Raw genomic sequence first — 25136 nt, 5'->3', positions numbered from 1 at the left:
CTCGTGGTATGTTAAACTTTTTATAATGAAAATGTTCAAAATTTAAAATCTATTATATCTGGTTTAATTAAACGATTTGAATAAATACACAAATTTTTAAATTTGGCAAGTTAAGTTTAAGCTGCTCATTCAAATTTAGATTCATTTTGATCATATTTACAATATAACTCTAAACAATTATCAAGAACTTTTAGTCGATGTCAGACTTTGAACAAACAATTTTTCTTCATTGCTTGAGTAATATATGTCTATTTTTGAAAATTTGAATCACGATAAATGCAGAAAAAGCTAGAGTTATATTAATTTCATGTATTATTTGATGACTTAATGCAACTAACACATGTTTTAAAATATATGATAGAAGAATCATAATTTCAAATCATAACAATTTCTTTTAACATCTATACCATTAATGGTGAATTATCATTCGGATCGTCTCCACTCTCCACCATCTTCTTTGTTCGTGCTAGAATCATATCAATATTCACATTTTCTTCTCCAATCCTTAATTTCCATCTAAAATTCACTGGACTATTTTTGCCGTATATATAAAAACTAGATAAGGCCCGCGTTATTACGCAGGTAAAAATGTAAAACTTTTATTAATATAAAAATTTATGAATATTTGAACTATGCAGTATATTTTACTATTGGTTGAAGTTTTATAAATGACATAATATTTATTGTTTATTAATCTTTGTGCTTTTACCCAAAAACTTTTATTGCACATAGAGTACCATTTAAATATCTATACCATCATGATAAACTATATTTTAAGTTTAATTACACATTTCATCCTAATGCAGAGAACTAAATATTTTTATATCAAACACAATTAATACACCATATCAAATCTATATCTTAGTAAGAATTGAAAATACAAATAAATATTAACAAAATATAATTCACAAAAAAAAAAATTGAATCAACATTATTTAAGATAAATTTGTTTATTTATTATTATTTTTTGGCAAAATTTAAGATATATTTGTTATGTTGTTATCTTATAAGTACTAATTTTACTTCATGTCATAATCAATTTTAAATGAGTGAAATTTATAAAATAAAAACATATATAAAGATATAGAGACATTCTCATCAAATAATTGAATATTCATTCCTATAAATTCTAATTTATTTTGAATTATCTTATGTTTTAATATATGCATTACATAAATACATGTGTTGAAATTATAAAATCAAACATAAAAATATTACTAATATTCTCATTTGATTTTTGTTAAATGATATATATTAATATTTGAAATTTTTTTAATCTAAAATAAATTTTATCGTTAGACTTTCAGTTTATAAATCATATTTAACTATTTATTTCATCGTAAAACCATAATTCACTTCTTCATGGATTAGAGTTAAAAATTTAATAACAAAATAATTTGAGCATCATATGAGATAATATTTATATTAGTTAGTATTTTAAATTTAACAATAAAAGTAATCAGTAAAATCAAATCCAAATAATATCCTAAATATTATTCTTCTATATGTCATAATTTCATAAGTAATACTTTGTCAATTTTCATCAATTAACCAAAAATTCATTCCTACAAACTTTTTCAGGTTTCTCATATTACTACATGCATTAAAATCATATTAGTTAGTATGAGATAATATCTATATTACTACATGCATTTAACTATCTATTTCATCGTAAAACCATAATTCACTTCTTCATGGATTAGAGTTAAAATTTTAATAACAACATAATATGAGCATCATATGAGATAATATTTATATTAGTTAGTATTTTAAATTTAACAGTAAAAGTAATCAGTAAAATCAGTTAACATCCTCAAAATTTATGGAAATCCAAATAATATCGTAAATATTATTCTTCTATATGTCATAATTTCATAAGTAATACTTTTGTCAATTTTCATCAATTAACCAAAAATTCATTCCTACAAACTTTTTCAGGTTTCTCATATTATTACATGATTAAAATCTTCAAATAAAACATGTAAAACTATACTAATACACATCATGTATTAAAAAAAATCTTTTTAAGTTCATTTCCTTTCAATTTTTTGTGTACTTACTTACAATATAATTTATATTACAAACGATAAATACAATTTATATCCGACTAAAATTATTGTAAATAACTTATGTCATTCTTTTAAAATCTTGTTATTCATTATTTATTGATTAATATACATGCTTAATAAATTAAGTTGTTTCTTACACATGTCAAATTTTATTGAGAACACACATATAATATAATTAGCATACAATTGAAAGTATTTTGATTTTGTGAGTTTTTCTTTTTGATTTAGAAAAATAAAAATTTTAAAATATAAACATGTAAAATTCTGTAAATATAATTCGCTGTCCTACTACGTTTATAAAAAAAAAGTTTAGATACGTGTCAACATCTAATCAATATATTTGACATTTGTCATGATCTTGTTAATGAGTAATTTTGACATTAAGCTTTATATAATAAGATTATGTATTTTTTAACTAAAAAATTCACTAAAATATTTTTTATTTATGAAAATTAAATTTTTAAAATGTCCTCAATATTAATAACATAGAAACGTAGGTTTTCAAATTACTAGTTTAATGATATCAAATTTTATTAGACTTTTTCAAATTCATGTTGTAGTAACATAAAATTTGTTCTTTGATGAACACAAATTATTTGGAATACACGATTGAATACAAGTACACGTATATAAACAAAAAAACAAAAAAAAAATCATATATGTTCATAAGAAAAAATAATTTGTATACTACAGCAAAACCTGCAGATACGTCCTAATCGGAATGTTTGCGTATATCATATGGTTTTATATATGGTATATATGTACATACAATATTACTAAATGTTGACCATGACCAAATTTATATACATTTACAATTTTGAGTTTTATTAAAGGCATTTTGATGATTAATATACATGACGTTGAGTTTGTCAAAATCTCACCAAAATTTGACTTTGACAAATGATATTTCTTATAAAGTTGTAAGAGAGACTTTTCGCAAATTCCTTATAAAGTTATAAGATGATTAAATTTCAAACCACTACCAAAAAACTACACATATATTTAAATAATGTATAGGTAGACATAAACGATAAAGATGATTCCAATCCTAGTCAGCTAGTAACTACTCCTGTCCCGGTGGATGACCGAACCGAAGCTCGTCCCAATTAGCCAATGGGTAGTTTTAGCTACCTTCACCTTCCGTTAGACTGCACTCACAACATTTCCTACTCGGTAGTTAACGTTCATGCCTAGGGCTGTCGTTGGGTCTAATATTAACCATTAACGACTATATACATCAACGATCATGTCTAAATAGACTGTCGGAACATATACATCGCTAATTTCATTGCAAACAAAATATGTCTTATACCTTTTTTAGTTTTTTAGTCTCTCATTTGATTTCTTTATGAATATTACGAGTACCATCAAATTAATTTCTTTTTAAAAAAGACTTCAAAAGAACACTAAAGAATGAGCCAAGTTTTCCAACAGAATTAAAAAATTAAAAAAAAAATTACACTTCATAGATGTATCTTAAATCACAAGTAAAAGATGGCACTATCCAAACGTCAACCTATTAGCTGTTGAGGAGGCCTCACTTGCTTAGAGTACCCATCCAAGCCGGTGGTTGCATCCCAGTCTGATCATAAACAGTATCAAGAACTGGAGGCAACATCTTGTAAAGTCCAGCTATATCCTTCATAGCATTCTCACTCCCACCACCATCCTGTTCTCCACCGTGGTTCCAAACGCTAATCTTGGGTTGCAAGTCTCTAACCGCAAGGGCATTTGTCTTAGCGATCTCCTGATAAATGCCATTGTTAATCATCAAGAAGTCCCTTAGGCAAGAATAGTCATTATGAACAGCGTCTAAGAGAGTTCTTAGATAAGTCCCTTGAGCACTGGCTAGAGCAACAAGTCCCTCTGCTTCTCTCTGCTTTGTGTAAAATGCTGCGTCTGCTTCAGCTTTCTGTGCTTCCGCTTGCTTTTGCTTCTCGTATAAAACCGCCTCTGCTTGTTTCTGCTTATTGTATAGTTCCCAGTTTGCTTCTTGAACCTTGGTTTCATACTCAACACTGGCTTTGCTAAGGAACTCGGCCTTGAGCTTCTCGGTGCGAGTCAATGCGTTCATTTTCTCGACCTGAGTCTGAAGCTCAGCTTCTCTTAAAGCCACTGCCTTGGTTGCTTCAACCTCAGCCACCTGAGCATCCTTGGTCCAAGCAGCTTTCTTCATAGCAAGCTCAGCATTGGCCTTAGCCACATCAGCCTCCTTTTGATTCTCAAACACTTTAACCTCAGTCTTTACTTTGATCTCTTCTTTTGTTCCTTCTCCTTGCCTCTGCATCGATATGATCTTTGATTCCGCGTCTATTTTCGCCGCGTTCTGGACCGTAAGCCCTGTCCTTTCCTTGGCACCGATCTCTCCCTTCATCTTGGCCTCAGACACATCGATCCTCGCCTGATTTGCTGCTTCCATTTGAGTTTTCTGACCCAAGTAAGAGAAGTACTCATGTCCAGGCACATCAACGAGCTGCTTTACATTTGCATTGTAGATTACAAGACCAAACTGGTTTAACTCCAACTGAACCTTATCAAACACCTCCTTCTTAAACTCCTTTGTACCTTCAAATCCATAAAATAAAAAAAAACTCTTTTAACCAAAATATTCTAGAAAATAAATATGATCATTTCAACAAACATATACCAATCAATTTAGAGTTATTTTTAACAACTGAAACTGTTCCTAGAACTTAAAACCAATCAATCTTACATTTAGTCAAAAAAGACTTAGTCAAATAGTTCACAAAATGCGTCTATTAACAAATATCCATAAACACAAGTAATATTACCAATTGAAAGGAGTAGTGATTGGTAAATGTTTATATATATACCTTTGAAGATCTCTTCCATAGTCATGGAAGCAGCAAGGACACGAGTCTCTCCTTCAATAACACCTTCAACAAGCTCATGGACATGATTAGATTCTTTGTCGTGAGGCGAGATCAACCTAGCGTATAGAATAAGCGCATCATCGTCATCTACACGAGGACCGATCGTAAAAACAGCGGGGAGAACGAAAGGGAGCTTCTCAGCGCTCATGGCCTGGACTTTGAAAGTGTAGTTCACCGGAGAAACGTCGAAGACGGTGCAAGATTGCCATGGAAACACCCATGACTTCTTGGAAAGCTTGATGTCTTCGATACCAGCACCGGTGATCGCCAAATACTGAGACGCTCTTGCAACTTTGAACATCTTTTACGTTATACGATCAAAATGAAATGATTTTGATTTGATTTGGGACTTTTCGCCCAAATGATTTAAGAAGACTTTGTGTTGAGTTCCTAAAAGGTCTCTTTGTATTTATAGTCGTGGATATGTTTATAAGATTTGGTCTTATCATTTGTTTATATTTTTTTTTTATGAACAAAAACCACAAAGATAGTACTTCAACGCATTTTCCAAGAAACTACGTTTTTTTTTTTTTTTTTTTGTGAGATTCTAAAATTTAAAGAAAAAAAAAATCAACATTGAATTAGTGAATTATATATATTGGTGGCTAGAGACTTTGTTTAGGTTAAATATGGGGTCCTTTAATTACTCTTTTTGGGTTCAAGTGGCTCAATTGTAGCAATATTATGTTGATTTGATTTCGCGTTTTGAATTAATGTTGTAGATTTTTTCCTAATATGATATAAGTATAAAATTTATAATCAATTACTTTTACTGTAAACGTTTTATATTTCTGATGGTTACAAATCTTTGTCATACCATTTTGTTATTTACTTTTCTTATTTATCAAGTATTATTTTTATATACTTTTGGGTATTCGACTATGGTAGATCTTTAGAAGAAATTATTCATGATACAAAAGAAATTATTTGATTTAGTTTTTCATGTTCGATTAAAAATAAAAAGAGTATTAGTTTTTCATGAAACCCCTATTACTAAAATATATTAAGGCCCAAGTTGTATATAGATAATTAGTCCCATCTAAAAGTCTCAAAAACTGAAGATAACACTACTGAATTAGCCCCTGGCTTCTTATTAATGATCAAGTTGTATATAGCTGGTTAAATTCATATTCTTATTAATGATCAAAAGAGTTTGTTACAAAATCTTATGTTGTACAATGTAAATCTAACCGGAATTAACCAGCACTGTTACACCTTTATTAATCTAATAAACTGGACATTCCAGAGCCCATAACCAATCTATTATATACAAGTATATGAAGACTATATACTAGCTAATACTTTTGGTAAATTAAAAAAAAATATACATAACTATATACATATTTTTGGCGAGAAGAAGGAACATGTAAAATTTGTAACACAGAGACAATGTTTGGTATATATATAAAGGCTCCATCTATAAGTTGAAATGTTGAATGTAAGAACTTATAAAAAATTAGCTTAGTAATATTTCTGAACATTCGTTTGACTAATACTTCTTAATTAAGTTCTTTTCTCATGACAGTTTAGTCAAGTCTTGTTTGAATCCATATCTAGTGCAGTAGTGCTACATGTGAGATAGGAAGATTTACGTACTACTCTAGATTGGATCGAGCTTATTTAAACAAAAACTTTCCATAATGCAATCTTTGTTATGGTGATTAGGACAAAAACATATACAATGATTAGTGGGGTGATCACTGAGTCATCGTTATAATAATGAAATAAGTTTAGGCAACAACATGGACAGCCTTTTATTAATATTGTGAGTTGGTTTGGTGTGGTTTAGCAAATCTACACTTAACCCAACGGCTAATCATCATTTGCCAGGCTGCCAACGGCCTCTAATGTTTTTTTTTTGTCTTTACTTAAACACTTTTTCTTATCTTACTTTATTATCACTGTTATTAGCGATTGAAATATTGAATTTACTATTGCTTTCGTTGTTTAATTTCCTAGTTATATAATTTTCAGCTAAAAACAAAACTAATAAACCAGTATAATAATAGACTACGATGTAATATTATTAGATGATTAATCAAGTTTACTAGAATTAAATCAAGTCATAATCTAAAATTAATCAATATATTATTGTAAATGCAGGGTGATTATTGGATCTAATATATGTATATTGGTGAAAATCTACAAAAACAAATTATTACCTTACGTGATTCAAATATGTTGATTGGAATTCCAGAAGTTTATTCCAAAATTACTCTACAACTATTTTAGTAATTTATCATTTTTAGAATCATTTCTGGTCAATATATTTTTTTCTTTCTATATATTAAAATGAGAGTTGCACCGAAATTTCATGATCCAATGAATCATATAAAATACAAAATTAAATTTTTTTTATTCTGTTATTATCATTAATCAGTGATATCAAAAAGTTAAAAAGAAAATTATCATAAATTCAATACAAAAATATCTAAGTTTACACACTCTTGAACAAAATTTCGCAGCCACTTATCTTCATAAAATAATAATTGTATACAACTTTCACTTTTTCTGATAACGCAATCTTTTTAGAAAAAAAAAATTAAGTATTTTTACTCAATACTAGTATTTATCAACAAAAACATTCTCATAATTATCCTTAAAGACAAAAATAAAAATAAATAAATAAATAAATAAAAGAAAGCAACCGTTTCGCTCCCGCCTTCGCAGCTGTCTTTCATCATTAGCCAGCGAATAAAATAAAATAAAAATCCTCGCTCCTCTCACACCACCGTCACACCATTCTCATCACAGTCCAATTATATACCCCATCACTACAATCACCCAACGGTCGATACGCCACGTGTCATACTCATCACCATCTATATATAATAACAACTCATATCTCTCTGATATTTTCTTCTTTTTTTTTTACAGAACACAACACCACTCTCTGTTTTGTTTTGTTTTAATCATCACCATGGCCACTGATAGAGAGAATCTACTCTCAGATGATTACGATGAACCGGCGGCGTTTTGCGGATGTGGGTATTTTCGTAAACTCTGTGTAGTCCGGTGGCGGCGGCGAAGAGGAGGAGGCGACGAGGAGGCGCGTCTTGAGCATCGCAGTCGGAGCAGTGGATGGAGTGGTGGTGGCTCTTTGCAAGAAGAAAGAGGGGCAAGGTGGGAGAGTGGGAAACTTAAGGGGCTAAAAGAGATTTCTGAGAAAATCGCGGGGCCAAAGTGGAAAAACTTTATAAGAAGTTTTAGTAACAGCAGGAAGAAGATGAGGAGAGATGTTGATTTCACTTATGATCTTAAAAACTATAGTCTTAATTTTGATGACGGCGGTTGTGGTAGTAGTGAAGATCCTTCACCGGAGAGGTTTGTAGCTCCGGTTGTTACTAAAGTTTGATTTTTTTTTTTTTGTAATGTTTTTTTTTTTTTAATCTTTATGTTAATATAAAGATACCTATGGGGTTATAATTAAATTCGTATTGAATTAGGTTCTAACTTGGTGTTCAATCGCCACTAATTAGATTCGTGATTGGCCATTTGGGTAGCTATAGAGTAAATAGTTAGTAAACAGAAAACAGTAACTTAGTTTTTTTTTTACTGATTCACTTGATTCACATGTTTATCCCGAGAATATATTTTTACTTATCACAAATACATGTATATCTAAAACTAAGATATATATATATATATACAAAACTAATAATACTTTCACTTAAATTGGTGCCTGTAAATTACGACTGTACAAATTAGACATCAGATACTCACAACTCGAACATGCTAGAGTTGTAGGCCAAATGATTTGTAGCATGAACGTATGTGTTGTTGAGATGAGTTGATATATAAATGATATTATGAAATACATGGCAATCGATGTCAATTTGTTTAGTTCGCTTAGGAAATTTGAACTAGTATAGTATCCACTTTAATTATTATATATATAAAAAAAGAAATAACAATGTCTTACTATATGGTGGAGCTTCAAATTCTGCGAGAAACACTTCTATAGGTTGTGAAAAGACATTGTCAATATAGTTAATAGTTAGTGATATCAACTCATACCCCTAATGTATCACGCATATGTCTATTGCATCTTCTTACAAAAATGAGCTTATGTTTTTGTACAAACTTGATAAACCGAAAATCTTGTGGTGCTTTTGGTAGCTTTTTGAGAACCAACATAAACACGTTTGCGATAAGTCCTTCTTAGGAAAGAGTATAGTTTTTTATATTAATTGTATGTTTTCTCTACGTATTGGTATTTTTAATTATTTTTTGTGAATATATATAATAAATACATATACAAACCTGGTACACAATTTCAAATAAGTATACATACTAATTTCGATTTTAATGGGAAGATATATATAGCAAACGTGTTTATGTTGTCCAGAAGACATCGGAACAAGCTGGACATGTTACTTCATAGATGTTACACAAATTGTACTCAAAGCTTTCGAGGCAATCTGATGACTAAAGTACCATTCTGAGGGCAAGAGGAGACTCTTGGAGGAATATTATCGATAATCCTCTGATTTCCGAACTCTCAATGGAGTTGAGATTGAAAAGCTGAACCGGTAATGATGGGCGATACTTATCATTCGTATTTATAAGCTCCAAATCATACACAGACTGGTTAACAAATATAGGAATTGTCTTTTACCTACTAATGTGCAAGCTTTGATATGTGCAAGGAATTGGGTTCAGGGTTTTTAAGAAATTGGTAAGAATTCTATATTTTATTTGCATATTTTAATATGTAGGTGATGAATCTAACAAATACTCTTTTGAATATTGTAGGTGATGAGTTCAAGTTTGTTGAGAAAGGGACTATTGTTGGAGTGTAATGCTTAAGTTGATGTGTTCTTTTCTTAAAGTTTTGTAACGTATTGTATTTGAATCTTGTTATGCTTATGTTATTATGTTCTTTTATTGGAGTTTTTCTTAATGTAAGGTTTAAACCTTAAAATCCTTAATTTTCAGATATTAACTTGTAATATTTTATAAGAGAAAACCTTAAAAATAAAATATATTTTATAAGAAAAAACAACAAAAAAAAAAATCAGATTTTATAAGAGAAACAGCAACAACAAAATCAGATTTTATAAAAGAAACAGCAACAACAAAATCAGATTTTATAAAAAACACAACAAAATTAAATTTAAATTTTATAAATGAAAACAACAAAAAAAAATAGATTGGACATGCCTATATTTTGGACTGTTATTCGTTGTGGACCTTCCAAATATAGCCCATAAACAGAATCGTACACACAGACACGCCCATTGCCCCATTGCTCGGTGGAGAGCCCAATTGACATCTATATACATAACTTCTTTTGGTTTTTGTCCACAAGCCCATTAGAAATTTGATGATGACATTGTTCATACTTTACACTTTGACATCTATCTTTTTTTTTTTTTTTTTTTTGACATCTATCTTCCATAAATGAAACTTGTTAATGATCAGTTCATGTGCACAAACACCCCGTGATCGATAGAAAAATCTCGTCGAAAAGTTTCGTGTAACTTGTGGCTATCAGTCACAAACGTGATAAAACGAAACAACAAAGATGAATAAACAACTGAGTAGAAAATAACACGTTTCAGAATATTAAATCACAAAAGTACCCAGCTGCAAAGCTACATTATCAAGATGGGGCCTTTTCGATATTGTCGTCATCTACTATGTACATGTACTTACTCACCAAAGCCAATTTTAATAAGCTCGAGTGGTAACATCGTAATAAATATGGCAAAAGCAGCGGATAAGATGGAGACAAGTATGGTTATACAGAGGAACATATAGACTGAACTGAACTATAAAAAAAGGTTATAAAAACTGTGCATCACAATCACAATACTCTCCTCTCGCTATCTTCTTATTCACAAGATATAATGATGATGATGATTATCCGATGGTTCATAATTAAAACTCATGCAGACAAGCAAACACAAACAACAACAAACATTAAACAAAAGCCTGAATCTCCTTTTCTTTTTAATCTTTTTTTTTTTGGTTTGTGTACTACTTAATAAAATATATGGGCAGCATGACACATAACCAAAACTACGTACTATGTAATTGCACAAAAAGTTACTTTCTAATACTGTCCCCTCTCTCTGTATAACCCAAACTCCTCCATAAATTTCTCAACCTTAACCCCTAAACCCTGAAACTCGAATCCCATCTTTCACCTCGCCCAAATTCACTTATCTCTGTTCTTTCTACGCAAAACGCTCTCTTCCGCTATTGTCACCTGCATTGCTTTCATCCAAACAAAGTAGTTTCAGACTTTTGAGTCGTCCAATCGATAAGTTTTCGGTTATGTCTTCAAGACAAAAGAAGTAATATATACCTTTTGCGTTTGTTCTTTAAGACCGTGGAAGAAGATGGATTGCTGTGCCAGTTCCTCTTTCTCTGATTGATGAACCAATTGTTTATCTGCTTTAGCTGCAAACCTGTCTCCTGCACCAATCTCGCCTTATCTTCCTCCTACAAAATATCAATAATTTGATATGCTCATTGAAGGAATTGGAAGTAAAATTCTGATTGGGGTTACTGAAAGAGAGGAGAGAGAACTCACAGTAGGATAAGGCCATTTTGAATGAGATTGCCACCATGCTTTGAGAACAGAGGTGGTGTCTCCTGGTAATTTCCCAGCTCTTCTCTTCCTCAGTATCTCCTCTCTTATGTCTACTATCTTCTCCTTGTAACCCTTTTCCACGAAAACAAAGGTTCTACATTGTTAGATCATTGTTGTTGCTCATATACTACCACTGCTACTTGGTTCAGAATATATATAAACTTTATAGGCTTCTGAAATGATAAGTATCGGGTCTAATATAGAAGATCATATTACGAGTTAAGCTGTTATTACCTGTTTGAGTTCATGCTTAAGTTCTTGTCTAACTCTTTCCATCAAGGATCTCTCGCTCTCAGTAGGAACCAGAGGACCAAACCCCAAGACATCTAAGCTCCCATCGAACATATTAGCATCACTCTCTACTTGTTCATCCTCATCATCCGACATTGTTGCTCCCATCCCTTCACCAGGAGACACTCCTATCTCCCCCAAAAAAAGAAATACAATAATTGTAGTGAAACCAAACAGGTAATATATGTGGACACATTGATTCTCACCAACCTGTTAAGCTTTGAAGAGACTGCTCAATCTCCCAACAAGCCATCACAGCTTCCATAGCATGAACACGCACATGTTGTTGCAATTGCTCTTTGAAAGAACACAGTAGCAGCACATAATGCGTCTGTAATTTTACAACCACAAAATTGAATACCTCAAACACACAATAATAAACATTGACAAAGAACAAAACTGAACTTGTCTCTGTAACAAAGATTGTTGTGTTTCAATTTTTTTTTATTACACAACCAACAATAGTATATCATAAGCTCTGTCTTTTTTTTTTTTCTTTTCTGGTCCTACTTAAGGTCAAGATAATGTAAAAATTTAGGAATTTTTAATCTTTACGCCATTGCTTATCCCCAAAAAAAACAAAACACAAATCTTGTTTTTAAGATTTCAAAATCAAGATACCTAATTAATTTCATGAGTTTGTGTTATTAAATTTTGTGCTAGATAAAAACAAAAAAAACAAACAAAAAAAATCCGAAATTTATGTATATATAAATACCATGAACTGGTCAAGCTCTTTGTCGTCGCCGACGAGTCCTTGAGCGGCGGCGCCTAAAGCTGAGTACTTAGCGACGACGTGCTGCGACTGAGCAAGCTGAGCGTCGATCCTCGGAAGCTGATCAACAGGAGTAGCGATTCTCAAACACGCAACGTGCGCCGACAAAAGCTGCTCGTAGAGAGGATGAGAGAGGATCTCCGCCTTGTGTCTCGCATTCTGCCAGCACACAACCCCGTCCGCCACCGCAACTCCTCCTCCGTCGTTTTTGTAATCTCCTCCGCTTTTCATCTCTCCGCCAATCATCGTCTCCGGTCCTCCTCCTCCTTTTCCAGTGACGTCATCGATTCCGTCTCCAACAACGGCGGAAGCGGTCGCGTTGTTGTTGTTGTTTCGTTGGAGGAAGGAGGAGGAGCGAGAAAGCCACTGGTTAGCAGCGACGGCGGCGGAGGAAGGAGAATCGGAGCTGCTAGCGGTGGTTGTGTTCGCGGTGGCTGTGTGGAGGTTGAGGAAATTGTTGTTGCCGTTGTTGTCTGAGGAGCGGAGAAGCGCTGAGTTGAGCCAGTTAGGAGGAGGAGCTTCTTGGAAATGTTGTTGTTGCGGTTGCCGAGGAGGAGGAGGTTGCGGTTGCGGAGGAGGTGGTTGGTGTTGGTCGGTGAAATGATTGAAGGAGAGGTCTTGAGAAAGATGATTGTGATGAAACGCCATCGTTTTGGTTTGGCGTTGTTCTTTTTCTTTTTTTGAATTTTTTTTTGGTTCTCTGTTTCTGAGAGGGAAAGATAAAGAAAGGAGAGTGAAGAAGGTGAATCTCTGCTGCTTCTATGACGATTGCTTCATATGTTTCAATTCTCCAAAAAAAAAAAGAAAAAAAAAAGACACAGAAACTTTTAAGAGTTTTGTTTTTTAAAAATTGGAAAAAGTATATGGTTTTTGTGGTGTGTATGTATGTATATCTGAGAGTATATATATGTGGGTGTGTTCAGACTTGTACAGAGCTGAGAGAGAGATCGAGAGATGACCATTTATTCATATTTTTATTCTCTCTTTCTTTTTTTCACATTAGTTATCAAAAAATAGAATTTTATATTTTCATAATAGTAATTAACAAATGAAGTACAGAAACGTATTTAATATGACTATCAGAGTATTTTTTTTTAAGATCAGCTCATCCAAACCAAAATGGAAAATTGTTTACAAAAAAAATATAATGCGAAAATATAGGTATTCATGATACCAAAAAATCTGTTTTTATATTTGTATTTTGAGAAACATAAATCGAAGAAAAAAAAGAAAATTTCTCCATGTAAATCTTGACTATTAGAGTATTAGTATAATATTTAGAGACTTTTAACAAATTTATTTATAACAAATCCAAAAAAATAAAAGAGATGAAATAAATTTTGGCGTAGAAGATTTTCAACTCTAAATTAATTTTTGTGTTAGAAAAGATAAACTGGTTTTTTAACAATAAAATGATGTATTGTAAACTTTTCTTTTATAGTGATATTTCGGACAAATAAAAATCCGACATCATAAATTAACGTTACAATATTTCGGGAAATATTCAAAGCAAAAGATATTTAATATTCAGTACACACTACAAACAATGCGTTTGAACAAAAAAAATAAGTTATGGTTGACACAAATGTTTTGTTTTTTCAATTTTCGAATCACAATGGACCACATAGACCTCAAGAAATATATAGTATATAAAATAAGTGACTAATGAACATATAAAAGATTAGGTCGCGACAAAAATAAATAATTAAATAAAGTAAGAACTAATCTAAGTCGTTGATTATTAGTGGTGACTGGATTTATTGAGAATCGGACGGCTAAGAATGGTCGTTGCCTTGTTCAACTGTGTTTTTTAATTTTATTTTATTGTTGAGAATAATAAATGTATTTTCCTTTTTTTCTAAAAGAGTTTGATATTGCTACGTGTTGTGTTTATACTTTATAGACGCAACTTATATCTAAGATGAAGCAGCGCGTGTGTTTCACGCTCAGATTTTACTGCAGGATCCCTGATGAATACTAGTATTCACCGATAATTTTAAGCTTTTAGTAAATTATAAGTGATATATATAAGCAATTAAGCCTATGATAAATAACAGAAATGTGTGCTAACATATAAGTTTTATTATCATAGTTCCAAACCGTTTGTTTTTGTGCTTGCTGATATCTACTAGTTTTTAAGAAACGACTTCATCAAATGTGTCCACTAATCAGTCCAATTATTACATAATGAAATCTTTTTATTCAGTTTTAGTTATATAAATGTCCAGCCACAAGTCATCTTACTCAACCAAAAAAGGCGAGGTTGTTCCAAACTACACGTGTGAAACTCTCAATTGAAACATGCACGATCATACATAACATACTACATAATATGTAAAAACTTTTCGATTCACATGCATACTCAACCATATGATATGGTTCATATCCCCCCATCTAATTCGTTAATATTACAGTACACTAGATTTTAAATTCGTAGCACAGAAACAAAGAAAAACAAAAAAATATGATGAATAACACATTTACTAATTATATGCTAAACTTGATCTCTTAATTACTAAATAACACACGTAATATTTTTCTTCTTTTCTGTCACATCTTTCTATAATTACGTATTATAGTTTCACAATCGAAAATTATTAATTACTAGTATTTTCTTGACACCGATCGAAACATTTTAAAATGTTGATCACACTTTTTTATAGACCTCAGCGCATCGAAAACCTTCATTTTCTACTCTTTTGTATATCTCATTTTTCTAATGATTTTTTAAGTCCTTCTATAAATATGTTTTTAAAGTTAAAAAAAATATATATATTCTACAAGTGAGTCATACTTAGGTTTATTGAGTTATTTTGAGTACGAATAGATAATAACAGAAACAAATAAAAACAACCAAAAAACTAAAGCGACGCAATACGTAGCGACGACCCCCGTAAAGGTTGGAGCGTGCTTTCCACGTCACCCCATGGAGCGTGAGGAAAATCACAACTTTTTCGTTTTCGTCACTAAACTAAAACAAAAAGTCAAAAATCATAAAATGAATAAAAATCTCAAAAATCAATTGCTTTGTTGGGCAAAAAATAAGACAAGTGTAATTTTTGTGTGTGTGTGTGTGTGTGTGTGTCTAATGCAAACTTTATTTCCATCTAATCCATTCATTGAAATTAAAAAATATGAGCAAAGAAAATATCTAACATGAAAAAATACAAACAAAACAAAGACGATAACTGATACAATCTAGCTACATAAGAATGAAAAAAAAAACGAGTTGTGTTTGAGAAGAAGAACATCAACGAAAAGTAGAAACATTGATTGAAGGCGACAAAAGAACCAATCTAGTTCAAAAAGTTTTCTTATCTCTTAATCACATTTAACATCTCTCTCTCTCTCTCTCTCTGTCTAACCTTTTAAATTTTGTCCTACACTAACACCAATTCGTTTAATTTATCCTTTACTTCTTTGTGTCACCTACTTCATAATCAAAATATTTTAAGTTTATCTCATTATAAACGATTATCCATTTACAATGGTCAAACCAAAATTATAATTTAGAAACGGTCTAATAGCGCTAATATTAGCCATACATAATTGAATTTATTATGTTTTAATTCGGATTAGCCATGTAAATTAGTGGAAGCTAACCACAAATATTTCAGAATCCGTTTGTATAAACCAATCAACCGGAAACAACCGATGATGAAGAAAAAAGAAGGGGGGGACCATAAATCACGTCGCTAACTCGGGCGGGCCAAAAAAAACAGAGGACACGCGTCAAGAGGAGGTTGTTTGGACTACAGATGTTTTGTGGTCCCCTCACACAAAGCTAATAGCATGCGTTTGGGGATAAGAGAATCCCAACCGTACATTTGGATTGATGCAACCCTCCTCCCTCCCGAATAATTAATACTAATAAAAGATGAGGTGATATAATTAATTATATTAGTATAAAGAAAAAATCATAGATACGACAAAATAATACAAAAAATCGAAAAAGGAAAAAAAGAAAGAAACGTGGGGACCAATCCTAGATTTTTCAGACTTAGGGCTGACAGCCGCCGGCTTAAATCAAGTGGTAAGGTCTGTTTTAACCCCAACAATGGGCAAACAAAAATTAGGGTTGGTTTTGTGGGAGTTTTATTATCCTTTCAAGATCGGTTTATATTTTGGTTCGGATGTTTGAATTTTAAGTTTATAGGATCTGTTTGGATATTTTAAATATTCATATATTCAAAAACTATCAAAAATATTAAAATATGCAAAATTATTCGAATCACCGAAAGAATTATGGTAAGAAAACTATAACTATCCAAAAAAATATCTGAATTAACCAAAATATCAGTAATAGAAATACCCAATCTAATTAAAATATTCAAAAATCAATGAAATAATAAAAAGCTAAGCAAAAAGTGGTTAGATTCAGATTTTTTAATGTAATAATAAGGTAATTTTTTAAGGTCAAATTTTTTTTGTATTCGAAATATAGATTTTTAAAAAATCCGTTCATGATTTTATAAAGTTTGAATGAGTGACAACCCGTCCTGCAGACTCCACTAGTGCAGCTTAATTGGTGACAACTTATCATGTGGGAAGGTTGTTAAAGAGTGGGAACCAGGGTTCGAGGAACGCCTCACACACCAATAACCTACTGGTAGATTGAGATATCCATAGTGAGGGGTTATGATCGATGCCCTGCAAGATCAGCTTGGGGTCCATTTGGGCGGCTAGCAGAGTCTACAGACAGATCTGTTGAGACAACTAGTAGGGGGCTAGTGGGGTTCATGGATTAGTAGGATCCACGGGACGGGTTGTTACAGAACGATAGTTCAATTCAAATACTTTTTAACCATGTTTTCCTCAAATTTTTTTGATGCAAATATTCCAAGCCATAGTTTTATGTATTAATAAAATAAGAAACTACTATATTATTAAATCAAGATTGTAGTTGGAATTTGATTCTATTTTTAGTTTGAATTCCATTCTATTTTTAGAATATTTTTTTGGATTCTTGATTTATGAATAAATTTGTTTTATAATTTTTCATTTTTGTTCTGAATTCTGGTTTTAGTAGAAGATATATTTATTTTGAAAATTTTAGTTTATCAGAATTTATATTAAAAAAATTCTGTTTATATTATAAAAAATTTCTGTTTATCAGAAGTAATTCAGAACAAGAAAATTGAAATTAAAGTGAAAAGAAAATAAAATGTGAGGGGACTACATAGCGCGTGGTATCCAGTTGTTGTGTTAAATAGCCAACTGTTTAAGCTCTATCTCCAAAATGGTCCCCCTCCCCCTGCTACTACTAGTCTACTACTATTCTTTCTCTTTCCACAAAACAAATTCTCTCAATCAATATATACAACCATTTTTATTTATTTCGTTAAGGTAAAATGAATTTGGCTCTGACAAAAAAAAACATTTTCATGAAAACATTTTTCAAATTTTATATCTGTCGTATATTGACAAAAGGAGACTCCATTATATCATTTATACCGACCTTCCATTTTTTATTTATTTATAACAAATTGTTTTTCAGGTTTTTTTTTAATATAAATTTCATGAGTGAAACTTGATGTGGAATTATACAAAAAATACCATGTCTAAACAATATAATCTAATATCGATATACTCCCTCTGTCTCGTAAAGATTGATGTTTTTGGGATATTTTTATGTCTCACAAAAATTGATGTTTTGTAAACTTCAATAAGTAATCATTGAAAATATTTAAAATTTTATATTGTTATTGGTTTAAAATTAAACAATACTCTTTTAGTCAAACAAAAAATATATTTAAACTCAGTAATTATTGTTTTTTTAATATGTGTAAAATCTTCTAAACATTAATTTTTATGAGAGAGAGTATTAAGTAAAAAATATACCTCGAAACTTTATATATTGAAGGAAAACAAAAGACGTTGAAAATATAAAATATAAAATTTCAAACGAAATTCGAAGGAAGACGAAACTTTAGGCTAAAAAACACAAGCAGTTAGGCTTAAGTTCCCGTAACTAATTTAAAGATAACATTTTGACATAAACAAATACTACATAACTACATTTCGTATAAAAATTTCATGGTTTATGCCAGCTACAAACCCTTTTTAAATTTAGCTCACCACTACACATATTTATCCGGTTCATCGTGCCTCGGTTACCTGCAAACCGGAGTGATTCTAACCAAAATCGTCGTTAACCTATTAACTTCTCGCTCTTTCATTTGCGCATTGACTTTATTCCCTCATTTGTAAGCTTAAAGTTAATAATGATCGTCGGTTTACCTTTTTTTTTTTTTTTTTTTTTTTGTGCAACCAAACTCTTATATTGATAAAATTGTCGGTTTAACTATGTTACGGAAAACGTGAGATTATCGAACAGTGAGCATGTTCTTCGGTCACTGACTACACAATGAAATGTACTACTTATTTGCCTTTGGGTCATCGTTATCGAGAGAAGCTATTAGTATAAGTCGTTGACTATTATAATGGAAATGTGTGTCCTTTTCACAACCTTTTGATCTTCGCTTGCGTCCTTTTCTTTAAAGCTGAACACAACCATCCAATTTCTCACAAGGCTATATGTTAAAAAGCATAGCGAAAACTAAAATTAACTTTAGGAGATATATTGTGTTACTAATTTTATATATAAGTATAAAATAATGTTTTAGTTACGACTTACGAGAATAGTTTAAAAAGCAAAAGCGAGAAATAATATATCTATGCTTTTTGTATGACACATTACTGTTTTACTTACTATGCAACAGTAAAATACTAAAATGGATGTGTTACATATTTGCATTATATTTTTTCCATTTATTTTTATTAATAATGCAAAGGAAAAATGCAATGTAAATGAACAACATCATAATGCATGTTTCATCTAGATACATATAGAAACGGCCCCAAATTTTACAAGCCGATTTTATATATACACACAATTGTACAAGTCGTTTCACGGTATAGTATGTGTTGAAGTGTTTAAGGAAATAAAATGAAATATATATATAAGAGATCTCAATTAATTTGCCGACAGTGGAGTTCTTATAGGATTTTGTCAAACAGGTTAGTTGAAAACTTGAAATTGTGGGGCAGCGATGGAACAGAAATGAAGCTAATTGACAAAAAAAATTTCATTAACCTTGTAGATAGATTATTTGCAAGGCAATATGTGTAGGAGAAAATAAAATAACAGTTTATTTGCAAAGGAATTTGGCGCAAAAAGTATATAAAACTTAACACCTTTTCTTTTGCTGCAAAAGTGTGAAACCTCCAAAAACAAAGACGAAAAAATGAAATTCTTTTCAAGAATTCAAGTGATTAAATTTGAAACTAAAGCAAAATCAACAACTTAAACCCGAAAAAATGCTTACACTAAACAAATAAATTTTCTATTTTCGTAACGAAAAATTATAAAAGAGACTACCGCCACCGATGATAATAAAACTAGTCAGATTACAAATAATTTATATATGATAGACAAATATAATATATGATAGATTTTTTTTTTGTCAAGCATATGATAGATTTTTTTTTTAATCATAGTTTTATTGCTAACTATTATTTTATTGACACACGAGCAACACTCAATCTTCCCCCCCCCCCCCCCCCCCCAAAAAAAAAAATTTTCTTCACCAATAGGAAATGATTCAATTTTAATTAACCGATCTACAGTACAATAATCCAAATCAAGTTTGTGATATTGATATTTCGATAAACAAAAAGTTAATGTCAATCATATCCCACTTGTACACTGGCAAAAGGTAGTAGTTGAATATTACCACTAAGTTGCTTGATGGTCAGTTGTTTAATATGTATGCTGATAAGTTAAATTCACATACTTTTTAATAGTCCTAATTTATACTTACTGAGAGAGTGTATGATGATACATACATCGTTGGAGTGAACTCTATACCAAAGACGTAAATCATGAGACTACCAAGGACAAACAATTTTGATTTGAAATCCCAACATTATCATTGATATTTTGATTCCACTTTTTTTTCATATTTAGGTTGTTTCCTAAAAGTCTTTTGATGCGACATATTTATATGATTCTATTTTACCATTGGTTATCAAAGATTTATATATATTATATAATTAGTGAACAAAAAAAAAGTCCAGTTTGGGGCCTACTAATCTTCTTGGTTGGCACTGGTTAACAAAAGACTTTATCAATGAGACATATTGCACGTAAATCATGTAATAATAATCCAATAAATAATAACAAGATTTTGCAATAAGTTATCAATTAAACATTCGAGATAGAAAGAGGAACGAAAACTATATATAGACTGATCTCAAATTGTTTAACTAGAATAACTCATAGATATTGAGGAATGTGAAAAAAAAGAGAGAAAGGACTCAAAGGAGTAAAATTAAAAGTCAAGAGGAATAAGACATATAGTAGTAGTATGCTCATCAAAGTTAAAACTCCAAAATTAGACTGTTCTCCATGAAAAGTGGACCACTCAAAATAGAGAAAAAGCAAAGAGAGGTAGAAGCAAGTTATTTCATTTTCAATTCAATTCTTTTTTTTTTATGGACCAGGACCACTCTTCCACTCTCTCCTCTTCTTTCATTCTCAGCTCTTCTGCGTTTGGCCATACCACACCCACATTGCTTGCTTACTTTTGGTTATGAATTCGACACATTTGAGTACCTTAGGCCATGCTTTCTCCACCCAATATCGAAAAGACGATGAGCAATATTGATGAAAGATTCCAGGCTGGGTTCTTCTGTTCTCATTTAAGATTTGAAAGCATCAGATTAAGCATCAATTTTGATATTCATAAAGACCTATTTCATTACAGGTATTAATTATCCCGTAGATCCAAGAATTAGTCTAAAGTCTTTGGTTATACCCGACTGGGCCTAGAAGAAAATGTTACCATCTCAACTACTTAACTCTTATGAGAATGAGGCCCATAACTTTTTTATTCTATGATGATACATCTCGTACATGTAAACCACTTTAGTGAAATTTATAAACTATTGCCTTCTCTAACAGTTGGCTGATGTGTTATAATAGTTAAGGACCAAAATCTCATATCCTCCTATCCATCAAAACAATTTTTCAAAAACCCCTCAATAGTATAAAAACAATATTACTCTTAATGAAAGTTGTTAAAGGTTAAAGATAATTAAAATAGTAAATGTTCAACCAAAAACACAGTAGCTCAGTGGTTGCGAGCTCCATACGCACGCGCGCGCGTTCAAGGTTCGAATCCCACTATGCGGGGTACAACTAGGGTATCACGGGTACAACTGGGTACAACTAGGTACAATTAGGATGTCACGGGTACAACTGGTACACCTAGGATGTTTGATTTTTATTTAAAAATTGTTAGAAGGATAGTTTCGTCTTTTCATTAAAAAGAGGGATATGTAGAATTAAAGTGGATGTGTAGAAAAAATTCTTCGGATAGAGATACCAGATAATTAAATCCTAATAGTTAATACTACAATTTGCTACAAGTTACTTTTTAAGACATGTTTTCCCCACGTAAGATGTTAGATTTTGTTTAATCCTTTTCTTTACCAAATGCCATTTGTTTTTTTTTACGTAAGAAGTTGATAAAAGTTGGTCGTTCCGGGGATTCAGCCCAAAGGTCCATACTCCATAGCCAATATAGGCTTCTTTTGTGTGATGAAATAAGAATCTTATTAAGGCGATTTTGGACATATATTTGGGTTTGATATGTTTTAGTTTTCAAGGCTAAATCAAGTGGGACTCTCATATATTTTTGTTTTTTTTTTTAATTTCTACAAATGGATAATGTGGTTGAAAGTGACATTACATGTAGGTGTTGTGTTTACTCCTTTGTTTTTGTTTTCTTCTTGAAAAAGAGACTAACTAAATTACATATTTTCTTCAACTTTTCTAGTTTTATTATAATAATTGAAGAAACATCCATTATCCCTTGTGCTAATATAGACAAAATAACACGAAATATCTATCTTTGTTGTTGCTACAAAGAAGTTATCAAAAATTATATTTTCCTCTTAGCTTTGTCTTGTCTTACACATTGCTGATGATCTTTATAAAAACAACTCCACAATGTTAATGGAAACTTCATCTGAGGTATTTTATACGTAGAAAGATCTTTTCATCTTTTCGAGCTCATGCGTGACCCTTTTAAAGAGCGAGCCAAAGATGATCAGATCAGCTTACTCTGATCAAACCAGGTTCTCAAACCACTTTCTCATGGTTAAAGTTGAGTTCCTTTCACCTTATAATCCTTATCCCATATAGTGTTGTTTCCACACCCAAAGACGGATAGTGGTCACTATCACATGGCATTATATTCAAATCTGGTAGCAGGAAATTGCCATCCGCCTTACAATTCTCATTCTCTACCAGATTCTGACTATCATCCATCTAAAACAAAAAAAGGGTTTTTGTTGTTCTTTAGTATAATCACCAAGTCAAAAAACAAAAGGTGGAGAACGAGAGTGAATTTGAAAATATGAGTGTTCACCTTGATTTTCTTCAAGTCCTTGTTCTCGCTAAATGGTGATCTGAGCAATGCAATGTCCTGTTTATAGAATCCAAAAAACAATATTATAATGCTGAAAGAGTCACATATCATCAAGAACCAATAATTATTGCTTGCGATCACTCAAGAAAATCTTAATCATAAAAGAGAGGAAGTGGTTTTAATTTGTACCTTTTTCTTCTGTAACTTCTTGACATCAAAATCCAAGTCTGCGGTTACAAGAACCTACGATAAAAGAACAAGAACGTTTTAATGAAAGGTGGTTAATAATAAAGTTGAGTCACAAGAAACAGAAGTTTGAAAACTTGAAAGTCCCCACATAAATTGAATGTTGAGAAAAAAAAGGTCCCATGTGACCCATACAACATTTCAATAACGCGTCAAGGTTCATAACCTAACTCTCTTTCTTCAAACAAGACACAACTAATCCTTAAACTCTCTCATTAGCAAATCAAACACAACTAATCCCAATGATATCAAACCACCACCAAATATAACCCAAAGCTGATGATGCTCCTCTGCATGCTTATTTCAAATGTTAATACACTAGCCTGAAACAACCAACATCAGTTGGAAACATCCTCTTGGACCTTGGTTATAGACACAACAACATAGTCAAAGGCCAAAAGAAACTATGGGGTCTATTGTGAGATAGTGGGAGATAACTCTCATAAATTAACGAAGCCGTAGGCCCATCACCAATGAAAACAAAACTATAAAGCAGTGAAAAAAAAAAAAGTTAAGAAACTACCACTCAAATCATACTGAACAAACACAAACACCAAAACGACAACGTATCAAACGACCGCCTTTGGAAATGACAAGAATACCCTCTCTAGTTAAATTACTCAGAGCTTTGTTTTTTACTCGTATGATTGTTGGTCAATGAGCTTCTTGAAGGCAAAAAAACAAAAAAGGACGTCTGGAATCTTATCAGACGGAGCAGTAACATTGAAAAAAGAAACAACAAACTAAAACAAAATGGCTACAAATCTAGAATCTTTGTTATGTTGGACAAACTGAAAATCTTGTTACCCAAGTTTCAAATCGAGAATTAGGTTTTTAGATGAAGAGTTTGATCGATTCAAAACAGAGAAATGGAACAAAAGAAACAGATCAGTTAAGTCGGCATATAATCAAGAAAGAGAAACGAACCTTCGATCTAGATCCAACGGAACTGATTCGACGACTAGTAGCTTCGTAACCATCGACATAACCAGATGGAGAAGAAGAAGAACCACCACAACCACCACTCCAAGACAGTGGTGTACTTGGACTACATCTAGATTCAGCTTCTTTTCTTGGAGACTGAGACCGTGGCTGTCGGATCCCCCACCGGAGCGCTGCTACAGTCGGATTCTTGATTACTTTGGCTTCTTTAAGCGTCACCAAAAGCTCTGCCACAACTTCTCCATCTCTCATCGCGCACTTCGTCCATTCATCTGATGAAACCATTCTCTGAATCCAAAGCTGAAGAAAACACCAAGAAGAAGATAGAAACGAAGCGTAAAGGTGTGTACTAAGATACTAACTTTGAGAGAGAGAGAGAGAGAGAGAGAGAGAGAGAGAGAGAGAGATAAAAGAGAGAAAAGGAAGGAGACGAAATGATGATATTTGATTAAAGGTTGTTTGTTTTTATTCTTTATCTCTGATATTTTTATTTAACTGATTATTTTGTTGTATAAAATAATTAGTACGTGTGAAGATGTGGGAGAATTAAGTAGGAGAGAAGCAATCTATATTTTGGCTTATTCAAATTTTGACTAGATTAGATTGGATCAAGAAAACAAATTACCTGAGATAGCATACGTACGATACTTATTTGAAGTCTTAAAATGTTGAGTGAATAGCTATAGTTAAAGAGGTATATATGATATATATATTTGAGATTTTTTTTTTTGTTTGCATTACTCAATATTGAAACTAGTTAATCATAAATCCATAATAAAGATTTAGGTAATATATAGTCAAACAATATGTTTATAAATTAAAAAATAGAACTAGGTATAATAGTCTCTATCAAGATGAAATATATAATTATATTACAATGTC

At 31.5% G+C, this 25136-nt stretch overlaps 4 protein-coding genes across 5 annotated transcripts; 1 reads left to right on the top strand and 3 right to left on the bottom strand.

Annotated features, from left to right (window-relative positions):
- Positions 1 to 3445: 3445 nt before the first annotated feature.
- Positions 3446 to 5386, bottom strand: LOC104736543 (flotillin-like protein 1). Its single transcript, XM_010456543.3, has 2 exons — positions 4904 to 5386; positions 3446 to 4634 (listed from the first exon to the last, which is right to left on the bottom strand). Exons 1-2 carry the CDS (start codon positions 5262 to 5264, stop codon positions 3607 to 3609), a joined length of 1389 nt encoding a protein of 462 aa, XP_010454845.2. The 5' UTR covers positions 5265 to 5386; the 3' UTR covers positions 3446 to 3606.
- Positions 5387 to 7751: 2365 nt separating this feature from the next.
- Positions 7752 to 8394, top strand: LOC104736542 (uncharacterized). The gene has a single exon (XM_010456542.3). The coding sequence runs from the start codon at positions 7884 to 7886 to the stop codon at positions 8316 to 8318; it is 435 nt and encodes a 144-aa protein (XP_010454844.2). The 5' UTR covers positions 7752 to 7883; the 3' UTR covers positions 8319 to 8394.
- A 2312-nt stretch (positions 8395 to 10706) lies between these two features.
- LOC104736541 (homeobox protein knotted-1-like 3) lies at positions 10707 to 13834 on the bottom strand. Of its 2 annotated transcripts, none has more exons than XM_010456540.3 (6): positions 12574 to 13834; positions 12066 to 12186; positions 11799 to 11983; positions 11505 to 11636; positions 11277 to 11413; positions 10707 to 11185 (listed from the first exon to the last, which is right to left on the bottom strand). In XM_010456540.3, the coding sequence occupies exons 1-6, from the start codon at positions 13276 to 13278 to the stop codon at positions 11146 to 11148; spliced, it is 1320 nt and encodes a 439-aa protein (XP_010454842.1). In that variant the 5' UTR covers positions 13279 to 13834; the 3' UTR covers positions 10707 to 11145. The 2 variants fall into 2 exon arrangements, with proteins under 2 accessions (XP_010454842.1, XP_010454843.1); XM_010456541.3 differs by having other exon boundaries at positions 10707 to 11177; positions 12574 to 13660.
- An 8733-nt stretch (positions 13835 to 22567) lies between these two features.
- Positions 22568 to 24734, bottom strand: LOC104736540 (uncharacterized). Its single transcript, XM_010456539.2, has 4 exons — positions 24240 to 24734; positions 23256 to 23309; positions 23067 to 23123; positions 22568 to 22966 (listed from the first exon to the last, which is right to left on the bottom strand). The coding sequence occupies exons 1-4, from the start codon at positions 24537 to 24539 to the stop codon at positions 22814 to 22816; spliced, it is 564 nt and encodes a 187-aa protein (XP_010454841.1). The 5' UTR covers positions 24540 to 24734; the 3' UTR covers positions 22568 to 22813.
- Positions 24735 to 25136: the final 402 nt, after the last annotated feature.

Source organism: Camelina sativa, chromosome 13 (genome assembly GCF_030686135.1).
Source record: "Camelina sativa cultivar CO46 ecotype springtype chromosome 13, ASM3068613v1".
Classification (NCBI taxonomy): Eukaryota; Viridiplantae; Streptophyta; class Magnoliopsida; order Brassicales; family Brassicaceae; genus Camelina; species Camelina sativa.
This window is presented reverse-complemented; position numbering and strand designations above follow the sequence as displayed.